Source organism: Mauremys reevesii, linkage group 3 (genome assembly GCF_016161935.1).
Source record: "Mauremys reevesii isolate NIE-2019 linkage group 3, ASM1616193v1, whole genome shotgun sequence".
NCBI classification, from domain to species: Eukaryota; Metazoa; Chordata; order Testudines; family Geoemydidae; genus Mauremys; species Mauremys reevesii.
The window spans coordinates 7,610,456-7,624,501 of NC_052625.1; the positions used below are offsets into that span (position 1 = coordinate 7,610,456).

General features: G+C 42.9%; 1 protein-coding gene across 1 annotated transcript in view; it reads right to left on the minus strand.

Annotated features, from left to right (window-relative positions):
• Window positions 1-14,046, minus strand: part of GPCPD1 (glycerophosphocholine phosphodiesterase 1) — an 80,887-nt gene that overhangs the window by 15,586 nt on the left and 51,255 nt on the right. Inside the window, exons 10-13 of the mRNA XM_039528583.1 lie at window positions 10,370-10,502; window positions 10,080-10,134; window positions 3,662-3,754; window positions 1,776-1,853 (exon numbers count right to left, since the gene is read on the minus strand). Coding sequence (XP_039384517.1) covers window positions 1,776-1,853; window positions 3,662-3,754; window positions 10,080-10,134; window positions 10,370-10,502 — 359 coding nt within the window. The remainder of the gene's footprint in view (window positions 1-1,775; window positions 1,854-3,661; window positions 3,755-10,079; window positions 10,135-10,369; window positions 10,503-14,046) is intronic.

Below are 14,046 nucleotides of genomic sequence, written 5' to 3' on the forward strand. Positions count from 1 at the left end.
CAAGTATTCTTTTATCTGTAGAGACTGTACTATTTTGGTAAAGAACAATTAGATTTTTCCTTCTGAATTCCCTTACATTTGTTTTTAAAAGTTTAAAAAAGTCTGCCAAACATGCAGTTCTGGTAGGAAGACAGACAAAAAAATTCTAATACACATATCTATTTTCTTTCCAACTTGCCTATTTTAAGATTTTAGGGAGAAATTTTATAAAATTTCTCCCTAAAATCTTAAAATAGATATAAAATCTTAATATATATATATATATAAATAAATAAATACATAAATAAATTATCCAACCAAAAAAATGTACAAGTGGACATGGCGATAAGGATAGAATTTAAAAGTTAAGATGTGTAAGGCACATTATGAAAATTGTACCTTCTCCTTATGCAATGACCATAACGTGCATCCATGAAAACTCATCTAATCTGTCTGTATACTTTCTGTACTCTGGGCCCCACTACAAGCAGAGGGCTGACCACAGTTTATGGGATGGGGCCATGCATCTGACTTAAAATACTGTGGGGCTTCAGCTGAGACCCTGCATCCACTCAATTTTCAATTTGAGGCTGAAGGAGAAAAATTAGGTAATTTAAGAAAATAAGAGTACCTAAAATTCTTGTTTCAGTCACATCTTTCCTTGACTCTGAAATAAGCAGTTTCACCCCCCGTTTTCAACTCTCATGCTTCCCAGACTCATCTCCTGTTCTCTATTTTTCCAGAAAGTCAATGCCCCCATGGTATCCATAGTGACATGCCAATATCCTACTCTCCAATTTTGCCTGACCAGGTTAGATTGGATTATGCATCATTCCTAACCTTTGCCCTCAACTGCAAGGGTCTGTTTAGATTAAGCCAGGATTATCTGATATACCCTCGATGTCTTTTCCTAATGCAGACAAACCCCCAAAATAACAAATGTAGTTTTTATATCCCTTCCTTGGTAAAGATTCTGAACTATCAGCTTTAAATGACTTCTAACACCATCTTCAGGCTATTCTATTTTTTTTTTAAACTCATATTGTTGTAATACTCAATGTTAATGGGTCATCATCTGGGTCTGTTTAGCATGCTGTTCCACCTTTCCACCCAGTGTATGAGTTATAAGGACAGAACAAGTTGAAAACAAAGTAGCATTTGATCAGAAAATAAGCTATTTTCCTGAAAAGCTATTCGATTGATCACAACAGTAAAAATACCTTAAAAATCCCGTTAACGTGAAAAAATAAATAAATAAATAAATAAACAAACAAACTAGTGCCAGATTTTTAGAGTTACTGAGTACCCTCAGCTTCCATTAACTTCTATGCAAGATGCGAATACTTAGCACTTCTGAAAATTAGGCCCTTGACCTCATCTTCAGTATATTCGGAGTATCATGGTAGTGATACTACAGATATGGCCATTGCATTTTAAACCCCCTACTCCCAATCTCTTATACCTTTGTCCAAGAATCTCTCTTTTTATTAAGTTTTTGGGGACATAAAGGAGATCCACTTAGTCATCTACAACTAAGAGGTAATTTTTTGTGCTCAGTAATTCATATGGCTTAATATTTAAACTCCCATCTTGATATATAGCTAGTCTTCCATAAGGAATGCTCTCTGCTAAAATTGAAAAAAAATGCTTTTAAACTACTTATTGTGTAGTACATTCAGAGCAGCAGCAAGAGCTCTCTCAGACTGTAACTATTTCAAAATGAAGGTCTGATATCCAGTTTTAATACAAACATCTACTGTGCAGCAACATACCAAACTAGCCTACCATGACATTACCTTTAATAATTGCAGTTGATCATATGTAAGTTCTTTTACTGGTATCTCAAACAATTCCAATGGCTCAGCATCGTATTTCTTGGAAAAAAATATGTATTTGACATAAAATGTTGAAAATGCACTAGTATAAGCAATACACTTATTTCAAGACAGACATCACTAAAGCATTTAGTCAAGCACACTGACAAATATGTTGTTTACCACTGATAACGTTAAAATGGCACTTTATCAATTTATGGATGAGAAGACCAGTTTTCAAAAGTGGTGTTTTGATGTGCAAAACAGTAACTGTCTTAGTGCACTTAGTTAAGGCAAAAGTAAGATTTGCAAGCACAATTTAGGACTTAATTTTCAAGTGGTGAACTATGCACTAGGCTGTTGCTGTACGTTATTAAAAGTTCTTGTAACTGCCTACATTTGTTCATTAAAAAAGATTAATTTATTGATGTTACTCTGCATTCAACTTGAAGTTCACAAGATGGAAAGTGTACAATAAAAATTCTAAAACCCCAAACACCTCATTTGACAACCCTTCCAAATTTTTGTTTTGAACATCTCAAAAACATTGATAAAGAGAACACGTCATTTCATATGATGTCCTAGTGTCCCAAGAACTTTTTCAAGACATCTGTCCCCATTTTTCATTTCAAATGTTCTCCCCATTCCAACTAAAAAGTTTTTGTTCAAACATTGCTATACTGATTTAAGATGTTTTGTACACCCATTTCATTACTCACATACTGAGTGCACATTTCATGCCAACCACAATTCAAAGCCAAAGCTTGTCATGTGTCAGGTGACAATATTGCAAGCTGAGTATGAGGAGTTGATAACCCTGTCTACTCAGTGAAAAACACTTGCTCAAGCTTCTCAGGGGAAAGGGGGTGCAGATCTATCAAGTTCTCCACCTTCACTTCCTTCTTCTCTATGGATGTCAAAATGTAGCGAAGAGGAAAGAAAGGGGGAAACGTAGGGTTCAGCCTACCTGACCTGGTCTGCTGACCCATGTGGACAAATCCAATGAGAGAATGTGATGCACTCAAGCATTTTGTGACAAACTCTACCAGAAAAGTGCCCCATTTTTATTATGAAATCTATAGTCACCTTTTTCATAAACAATATTCAATGGTTTGTATGCTATGAAACTTGGAGGTTTAAGAGAAATTCTACACGTCTGCTGTAAGATTGTGCCCTCCTTAGTGAATTTCTATCATAATCAGTATGCACTACAACAGTGTTGCTCATCCAATGAGTCACATACAGGGGCCTCGAGAATCATACTGTGAGAAAGCAGAAGAATTGTTTTGGCAGGTGACTGAAGAAGCATCTTGTTTCCAGGACCTTTCTTCCTGCTACTATCACTTCTGCCCTGGCTCCATCCTTTCTGGCCTAACACTCAACCCCAGGGAAGTTCTTCAGCCCCAATTTTCCTCCCCACAAAATGTTAAATACTAAAATAGGGTAAGCAGTGCTTCAAGGGGCTGAGAAGACCAAAAAAATCCAACTTGTGACAATATATTATGGCCACAAAGGCTCGCGAGATATGGTAGATTACAGGAATTTCCTGCGATTTTGTAGGTCATGGACTAAGAGGTTGAGAACCACTGCACTACAGCATAGAAGGAAGTATTTCAGATCACATATCTGAAGGGCCCCTAATGTCAAGATAAAGAATTACTATTAAATTAGCTCATCTTTTGTGGTATATTTTCATACAAAACCATAATTTCCAATATATTAAGATTGTATTGTTTGTTTCCATTCCATACTTTTTCCTGAGTTACCGAACTATTTTTACAAGACACCTTGGAATTTCAGTCAAATAATTTGAGTTCCAGTAATTGTCACACTAACAACAGAAATTTGGTCAGCACATTCATATATACCTTTTTCATAGCCATGCAACAAGTAAGATCGTGATATACAACAGGCACATGATCCTTAGAGAGATGTACATCAAATTCCACAAATGCTGCTCCCTGCAGAGAAGAAAGTAAGAACTGCATATAAGAACTAGAGAAGAAAGTTTTCATATTTATAAATTTTATATATAGCATGTCAACTGATCTACAATAACTACAGTAGCTGATAAAAGTTAGAGTTCAGTACAGCATTGTAGGGAACTACTGGTTATATGTTGACCAAATTCTTCAGTTCAACAACTGATAAACGATGTACAGGAAAAAATATTTAAATAACCAGTATGCAAGTCTGATAGCTATTATTTATTCAATCTCTTAAGGGTTCAAGTGTGTGTCAGAGTATTATGCACTCTTCACTGAAGAAAAGCCATGAGAGGAGTTACACTTCATATACTGAAATTTACACACCTTTCTCTGCTCTGACATAAGCGCCAAGGTCTGCTCAAAGGGGTGATTTGAGATACTGAAATTGCTGATGAGCATTCAAGTATCAGTTAAAAACTAAAGCAACAGCATCAAATAAATAAGTGTAACCTATTTGGATTGAGCTAAATTGTTATTTTTTATGTTATGACTATATAAAAGCACTTAGAAAGTTTGCTCTTTTTAAAGAAGAAAGCTGAAGAACAACATGTGCTGCTTTTATTAGAAAAGTCAATTGAAGACCAGTTTTATTTTTGGTTGATTAAAGAGGAATTATTCAGAAGTAAATCAAGTCCTCTGAAGGTAGCACTCAAATTCCCACACCTGGATCATATGTTCTCTCTCCATTAGCTTTAGAAGCTAAATAGAAAGTCTAGGACATTTCCACTCTCTCTCTGAATTCATTTTTTAAATTTTCCCTACATTCAATGCTTCAGAGGACTGAAAGACAGGATCCTGATCTACAGACCACTGCTGTTTTTCTCTCCATTGGTAATTCCTGTGTTCCCATCACGGTCATCTGTTTCTTACTCTAGCCACCAAGAGAACATCGGTACAGGTGGATCAGTAGAGAATAAAATAGAATTCGAGCCAATTTCCATTTCTTGAAAACTTAGTTTCAAAGAAAGACCACATCTCCACTGGACTAAACAGGAACTTTGTTTTCAGTGAATGACTAGCATCAGCGCTGGCTAACAAAAATCCCTGACTCTGAGGGAAGAAATTACTCACCTTGTGCAGTAACAATCGTTCGAGATGCGTGTCCCTGTAGGTGCTCCACTATAGGCATGTCTGCATTCCTGCGCGGCTGATCAGAGAACTTTGGTAGCGGGGTCCGTTTAGCCCGTGCATGCAGTCTCCTCCCCCTCGTATGCTCTGCCACAAGGCTAACCAGCATTGTGCAGGCGACTCTCAATTCCTTCTCTACTGCTGAGTTTATTATGAGAACTCTGAAGTAGAGGGAAGAAGGGGGGGCGTGGAGTACCCACAGGGACACACATCTCAAAGAATGATCACTACTGCACAAGGGAAGTACCTTCTTCTAGTAATGTCCTTATAGATGCTCGACTGTAGATGACTCCTGAGCAGTATCCCCCACTGGAGGCTGGGACTTCAGAGTCGAATATATTTACGGATGATAGTACCCTGGCGTCAAATCTGACATCTGCAGCAAAGTCTCCTAGGATCGCATAGAGTTCTGCAAAGGTATGTGCAGATGTCCAGGTAGTAGTTCTGCAGATGGTGACTAGCTGGGCTTCAGCGACAGAACACAACCTGCCGAGACAATTGTCCAGGTATGGGTAAATCATAATACCCTGGGAATGTAGGTGGGTTGCCATTACTGAGAAAACCTTGGAGAATACTCTGGGGACTGATGAGAGGCCAAACGGAGTACTCTGTACTGATAATGGTCTTGGCCTAGTGTGAATCTGAGGTATCGTCTGTGACTTGGTATGATCAAAATGTGGAAGCAAGCATCTTGAAGGTTGAGGGATGAGAACCAGTCTCCCTTTTCTAACGCTGGAATAATCAAGTATCGGGGGTAGCCATGTTAGTCTGTATCCACAAAAACAACAACAAGGAGTCTGGTGGCACCTTGAAGACTAAACAGATTTATTTGGGCATAAGCTTTCATGGGTTAAAAAACCTCGTCGCCAAGGTGACCATATTGAACTTCTGAGCCTTGACAAATTTGTTCAGCGCTCTGAGGTGTAGTATGGCTCTTCAATCTCACTTTTTATTGGGTATCAGGAAATAGCAAGAGTAAAAACCTTTGCCTTTAAGATGTATGGACACTTGCTATAAGACTCCTACACTGAGGAGATAGCCTCCAACAAATGAGTGCTGAGGATTATTTGAAATGGGTACTCCATCCATTTCACCTCCCTCCCAGCCCTTCTCCATCCCTTTTCAGCGACCCTTCTCACGAGAGCCTGCTACAATAAGAGATAAGCTATCTGTTACCAGGTGCTGCGGAACGGGGTGAGTCATCCACAGGGATGAGTAAGGTTTTCCAGCGTCAGATGGTATTGAGGAGAGTGGTCTGATGGCACCTCAACCAATCTGTCAAAACTGTAATTTTGTGGTAGATGGCTGTGAAGAAGCAAGCTGAGAGCCTGAAGGTTTCTGTACGGGGAACCTGCACTTCTTTCTTTGGGGTTCATATGATCGTTGAAATGAGTACTGTGATGAACGGAGTCTGAATGAAGGTTGAGGAGTATATTCTCTTCTAACCAGACATGTAGATTCTGAGCATTTGAAGAGTAACTCTGCAATCTTTAAAGTGTCGATGGAAACATCTGTCTTCTCAATGAACAGTTTTGAAACTTCAAACGGAAGGTCATCCACAGTTGTTTGCACCTCCTTGCAGAAACCAGGTAAGTGCAGCCAAGAGGCTCGTTTCATCACAACTGCAGTAGAGATGGAGTGTACCGCCATGTCAGCTGCTTCAAGCGCAGATTGGAGTGATGTCTTTGCCACCAATTGGCCTTTTTTAACAATGTCTTTAAATTGTTCTTTGTGAGAATTTGGGAGCTGCTCAATAAGGGAATTTAGTTTTGAATAGTTTAAGTAACCACATTTTGCCATTAAGGTTGATAGTTTGAATACGGAATTGCAGGTTGGCTGATGAATATGTTTTTTCCCCCCCCAAGAGATCTAGACGCTTCCAGTCCCAGTTGTAGAGGGTAGATTTGAGATGGTGCCGGCAGCCCCTTGAGTTCACCATGTCCACGAATTAAAAGGTAGGTCAGAGAAAAGAAGCTGTCTCTCTTTTGCTGGCACATAGTACTTTTTGTTGGCCCGCCTGCATGTTGGTGGGACTGATGCAGGGGTCTGCCATATGAGTTTGGCAGGGTCCAAGACAGCCTCGTTAATCGGGAGGGTTACTCTGGACAAGGCAGAAGAATGTAAAATGTCCACTAGTTTATGGTGAGGCTCAGTCACCTCTTGTAATGGTATCTAGAGTGCCTCTGCCACCTGCTGGGCCAGCTCCTGAAAAAGCTTAAAGTCATCTGTCAACGATGGTGGAGGGTGCATCACTGTATTATCTGGTGATGATGAGAAATTAGTCTGGGGGGTAGCTATCTCCTCTACTTCAGCCTCCTGTTCCTCTCTTAATGGTTCAGGGGACTTGGATGCCCTTGATGTGGAAGCCGAAGCAAGGTGTCTCCGTGGCTCTTGATAGGCCATGCTAGTCCCAATAGGGCCATTGAGAAGATGGGAAGGGGCCCGATGGTAGATACCATGGCCACCCGTATCAGGGAAGCTGCAGATCAGAGGGGCAGTACAGTTGAGGTCCATACTGGAAATGGGTACTGTAGGATGGGTGAGAAGAGCAGCAAGAGACCACGTCCTCTTGCTCACTATCCAACTCAGTACTTGAAAATGGGGGTGCATGACATGATGTTGCCTCTAAGTCTGGCGCTCTGGGCGGACTTGTACCAGGGCCCCAGTACCAAGTAGAGGTGAATCCAGTAGAGCAGGTTATGAGATGCCTTATGCTTGTCCAGACCTTTCAGTGTCTGACACATACCAGAAGTCCTGTGGTGCCTAAGACGTCATTACTTGTGGCAGTTGACGGTGCCAAGATGTCTGCACCGAAGGAGCCTGTGATGTGGATCTGATAGTGTAGTCCATCAGTGTCTAGTGTGCCAAAGACTGATGTAGGCTGAAGAAGCCTTCCACATGGCAGATTCTCTGGATTTCTCACGCCTTGTTCATACCAATGATTCCTTGCCTGTGCCCATATGGTCCTTATGCAGCCCAACATGCTCTGTCGAGTTGGTACTGTGTGAGCTTTGGGTACCAGACTTAGATGCCTTCGGTGCTGTAAGTACTAATAATATTGAGCGAGCCAGAGATTGTTCTCAGCTCGGTTGGGGCTCACAGTGGGGACTCACTGCCCTTTTCTTAAAGGCCTCGTGTGAGTGGCTCATTGTTGCCTTCTTGGGCTCACTACCCTTAGATGTAGAGGGCTGTGGTGAGGCTTCCCACCTTCTGGGGTCTTGGCATGGCTCTGAGAGTGGTAGAAGGGACACCTCCATTAGGAGAAGCTTGAGTCTCAGTTCTCTATCCTTTCTGAATCTGGGCTTCAGTTACTGGCATAAAACCACACTTCTGGGGAATGTGGTCCTTTACCACACAGTGGATACACTGAGAATGTCAGTCAGTCATCGGGATAGATTCCTTGCAACTGAGACACTTCTTGAAGCCCACTGAACTGGGCATATACCCTGTCCAGGGGGGTTGAAGAAAGACTAAGTCTAAATAAAGCATAGGGTTTTTTGTTGGTGGTTTTTTTTGGGGGGGGGGGGGGGGGGGGATAAGAGGTTGGTTGGTAAATAAAAGATAAAGGAGAAAAGAAAGGGAAGCTCCAAAAGGTAGCTAAAAATTAACAATTCTAAAGAAGTTAAAATTCGCTAATGGACAGTGAAAGCTCCCTTGCTAGTCCAGGTGGTTGAGAAGAGTTTGCCCACACAACTCTGGTTAGCCTCATAGCAGAGCGGCGGGGGGAGGGAGCAGGGAAATGGCGTGGGGGAGGCAGGGCATGCAGAGGCCAAACAGACACAGCTATCAGAGTTCTCCAATCGGCAGCGCAGGGACACAGAAACCCACAGCGGAGCACCCAGAGGGACACTACTCAAAGAAGAAATAATAAATCAGACTTTCCTTAAAAGTCCTTAACATGAATATGTAGTACATCTGGACTGCAACATCCCTGAAGTAGGCTATGAAACCTGCTCTGCTGCATACTACATGCATTGACATGGCATTCAGACAGCAAGTTAACGATGCCACAGCAGAAAATAATGCACAATCACCTTTCAACTACAGACTTTGAGAGAACACAGTGACAAGGAAGTGATAAACTAATAGAAAGGTCAAGGTCGGTCTGCTCCTAGCAGACTTTCAAGGATGCGTAATGCCAAGAATCTATCTCACAGCAGCATCTCCTCAAGTGCCTCACCTCATTCCCAGTGTGAAAAAGGGAGTGGGACAAGACATCTCATAACCTGCTTACCACCTTCCTTTCAGTCCGAGTCCATTAACACTTCCTTCATCTTAGGCTGTGTCTACACTGCCACTTTCAGCGCTAAAAGATGTTAGGGGTGTTTTTGTTTTTTTAAATCGCCAGGAACGCTCTCCACCAGTGATAAAAGCATGTCTACACCGCCCATGTCACAGCGCGGCCATGGTAGTACTGCCGCAGCTGTGCTGTAACATGTAGACATACCTATCCTCTGATCAATATCTTTGGACAGGAAAGTCTGAATGCAACCTCAGACTAAATGGCAGAATATCGGCACTGTGAATTCTAAATGAATATCCCCGAAATTAACCATGCAACCTTTAAAAAGTCAGAGGTACTAGTTCTCGTTGAAGACAAGTAAAAATTAGATTTCAATATAAAACACATTTTGAAAAAATGGAAGATTTAATTTTTCAAACTCATCTCCAAAAATGTCTTTTCCAATTAACCTCCAAGACCATAATCCTTAAAAGATTTATGGAAATCAACTTCATATACCTGACCAGTTCCCACTGGATGAAATCCTGGCCCTACTGAAGTCAGTGCGAATTTATCCACTGATTTCAGAGCCAGAATCTTGCCTATTGCCTTCAGTAAGCTACTCACATGCTTAAAAGTTATGCATTACGTGTGAGTTTGTAGGATTTGAGGTTAGCTCTCTAAAGTTCTCCATGTGTTAGAAGCAACATCTGCAAATTTTAAGGTGGAAAGGTGAGTTTGAGAATGAAAGTCTAAAGTGAGCATATAAAAGAAAGTAACAACCATGCCTATGGAGTTGCTATTAAAGTTCCATACTTTGTGTATTTGACTATTCTTTTCTTTTCACTTAAGATTTTCCTGACTGAATTGCTGAATAACTAGATCCTTAACACAACATATCAGATGTATTTTTACAAATAGCTTGTTTCCATATACACCCACACATACATGGCTAGCAGCATTCCGCAGAGAAGCAACAGTGTTCTCCTGAACTTTAGCAAGTCTGAAATAGAAACAGAGGGAAAAATTGTTAGGAGTAAGACAGTACACACACGAGTACCTATCAGCAATTTTAGTTTTAAAAGGAATACTCACATTTAGAATAAAATCACTTAAAATCTGCTACGAGTTTTTCATAAAAATTGACCTGGCAAACCTATTTACACAAGTGGATACCTACAAAAATGAAGTATGTGGGACTAGACAAAATATCACAATTCCAGTACACATTTACTTACTTGGTAGTTGTTGTAGAGTTTCCTGCACCCCTATGTCCAACATCAATTGTACTTCTTGGTCTCCAGTATTTAGAATATGAAGCTTCCATATCACAACTGTATCCTGATATCGGCTTTATAATTATGTAGTCCACTATAAAGAAAACACATTGTTTTGAATGTCAAAAAGGTGACGGTTTTAAGTAAAGCAGTCTGGCTATATCTCTGGAGCTGATTCAGAGCCACTGCACTTGAGAATTTACTGCAAGTCTACAGAATTTCCTGATGTACAATAACTATGCACACATGCTAGGAAACTAACTTTAAATACCACCACAGCCATCTTAAAGTGAAAAAAAGAAATTAAATAAGTTAATTTCTAAGGCTTGGTCTACACTACGATTTTTGGTCGAATTTAGCAGCGTTACCTCGATTTAAGCCTGGACATGTCCACACGATGAAGCCCTTTTTTCCCCCGACTTAAAGGGGTCTTTAAATCAATTTCTTTACTCCACCTCCGATGAGGGGATTAGTGCTGAAATCGGCCTTGCCAGGTCGAATTTGGGGTAGTGTGGATGCAATCTGACGGTACTGCCTCTGCGAGCTATCCCAGAGTGCTCCATTGTGACTGCTCTGGACAGCGCTCTCAACTCAGATGCACTGGCCAGGTAGACAGGAAAAGGCCCACAAACTTTTGAATTTCGTTTCCTGTTTGGCCAGCGTGGCGAGCTGATCAGCAGAGGTGACCATGCACAGTTCATCAGCAGAGGTGACCATGGAGTCGCAGAATTGCAAAAGAGCTCCAGCATGGACCAAACGGGAGGTACAGGATCTGATAGCTGTATGGGGAGACGAATCCATGCTAGCTGAACTCCGTTCCAGTAAATGAAATGCCAAAACATTTGAAAGTCTCCAAGGGCATGAAGGACAGAGGCTATAACAGGGACTCATGTGAAAATTAAGGAGCTCAGGCAAGCCTACCAAAAAACAGAGAGGCAAGCGGCCGCTCCGGGTCACAGACTGGATATGCTGCTTCTATGATGAGCTGCATGCCATTCTAGGGGGTGCAGCCACCAGTACCCCAACCCTGTGCTTTGACTCCGTCAATGGATGCAACACGGAAGCGGGTTTTGGGGATGAGGAAGAGGTTGAAGATAGCTCACAGCAAAGAAGTGAGAAAACCGGTTTCTCCAACAGCCAGGATCAGTTTCTCACCCTGGATCGGGAGCCAGTAACCCTAGAACCCACCCATGGCAGGCTCCCGGACCCTGAAGGTGAAGAAGGGACCTCTGGTGAGTGTACCTTTGTAAATATTAGACATGGTTTAAAAGCAAGCATGTTTAATGATTAATTTGCCCTGGCATTTGCGGCCAGTACAGCTACTGGCAAAGTCTCTTAATGCGTCTGGGGATAGAGCAGAAATCCTCCACAGACATCTCCATAAAGCTCTCCTGGATGTACTCCCAAAGCCTTTGCAAAACGTTTCTGGGGAGGGCAGCCTTATTCAGTCCTCCATGGTAGGACACTTTACCATGCCAGGCCAGCAGCACGTAGTCTGGAATCATTGCATAACACAGCGCATGGTCCTGGTGTTTGCTGGCATTCAAACATCCGTTCCTTATCTCTCAGTGTTATCCTCAGGAGAGTGATATCATCCATGGTCACCTGGTTGAAATAGGGTGATTTTATTAAGGGGACATTCAGAGGTGCCCGTTCCTGCTGGGCTGTTTGCCTGTGACTGAACAGAAACGTTCCTTTCTGTTAGCCACGCGGTGGGGGGAGGGGTGAAGCGATCATCCCAGAGAATTGGGTGTATGGGGGGGTTAGTTGGCTTTGTGCTGCATGCTAACCTGCAAACTGCAGCCCCTCCTTTTAAACTGCCAACCCATTTTAAATGGCCAACCCAACGGCCGCTTGGTATGGGAAATGCGGGCGCTGCTGTTTGAAACCATTCCCACATGTTATGAAGGTTAAAGAAGCCAAAAAACAGTGTTTTACCATGGCTACCTGCAAGCCGAATTCTGTTGCCTGGCTCTGCGTGAGTGATCTCTCACACCAAACCAGCAGGCCCTCCCTCAATAAGAGGCAAAATGCGACCTTGTAACTAAAGCACATGTGCTATGTAACGTTAACAGCAAGGTTTACCATGAAAGAGTGTACCCATTGTTCTATAAAATGTGTCTAACTACCACTCTCCCCTTTTTTCCCCCTCCACCAGCCGCATATGTTTCTCCTTCCCAGAGGCTAGCGAAGATTAGAAGGCGGAAAAAAAAAAACGCACTCAGGATGAAATGTTCTCTGAGCTCATGCTGTCCTCCCACACTGACAAAGCACAGCAGAATGTGTGGAGGCAGACAATGTCAGAGTGCAGGAAAGCACAATATGAACGTGAGGAGAGGTGGCGGGCTTAAGAGAGTAAGTGGTGGGCTGAAGATAATAGGTGGCGTAAGCTTGCTGACAGAAGGCAGGAGTCAGTGCTCAGGCTGCTGGAGGATCAAACTCATATGCTTCAGCATATGGCTGAGCTGCAGGAAAGGCAACAAGAGCACAGACCGCCACTACAGGCCCTGTGTAACCAACAGCCCTTCCCTCCAAGCTCCATAGCCTCCTCACCCAGACGCCCAAGAACGCGGTGGGGGGGCCGCCGGCCACCCAGCCACTCCAACCCAGAGGATTGCCCAAGCAACAGAAGGCTGGCATTCAATACGTTTTAAAGTGCAATGTGGCCTTGTCCTTCTCTCCTCCCGCACTCTACCCGGTGCTTCCCTCCTCCCCCACCCCGCCTGGGCTACCTGGCAGTTATCCCTCTATTTGCGTTATGAATTAATAAAGAATGCATGAATGTGTAGCAATAATGACTTTATTGCCTCTGCAAGCGGTGATCGAAGAGGGCAGGGGAGGGTGGTTAGCTTACAGGGAAGTAGAGTGAACCAAGGGGGGAGGAGGTGTCCATCAAGGAGAAACAAACAGAACTTTCACACCGTAGCCTGGCCAGTTATGAAACTGGTTTTCAAAGTTTCTCTGATGCGCACCACACCCTCCTGTACTCTAACTGCCCTGGTGTCTGGCTGCGCGTAATCAGCGGCCAGGCAATTTGCCTCAACCTCCCACCCCGCCATATACGCCTCCCCCTTACGTGGAGCGCACAGCAAGCAGTAATAATGGAAATATTGGTTTCGCTGAGGTCTATCCGAGTCAGTAAACTGTGCCAGCGCGCTTTCAAACGTCTAAATGCACATTCTACCACCATTCTGCACTTGCTCAACCTATAGTTGAACAGCTCCTGACTACTGTTCAGGCTGCCTGTATGGCTTCATGAGCCATGGCACTAAGGGGTAGGCACTATAGGCATTTCAACATCCCCAACAGTTATCTTCTGGTGTGGGAAGAAAGTCCCTTGCTGCAGCTTTTGAAACAGACCAGAGTTCCTGAAGATGCGAGCGTCATGTACCTTTCCCAGCCATCCTACGTTGATGTTGGTGAAACGTCCATGGTGACCCACCAGTGCTTGCAGCACCATTCGGTTTATGTACTCGCTGGCTTGGTGCTCCGGTGCCAAGATAGGGATATGGGTTCCACCTCTCGCCCCACCACAGTTAGGGACTCCCCATTGCAGCAAAGCCATCCACTATGACCTGCACATTTCCCAGAGTCACTACCCTTGATATCAGCAGCTCTTTGATTGCATTGGCTACTTG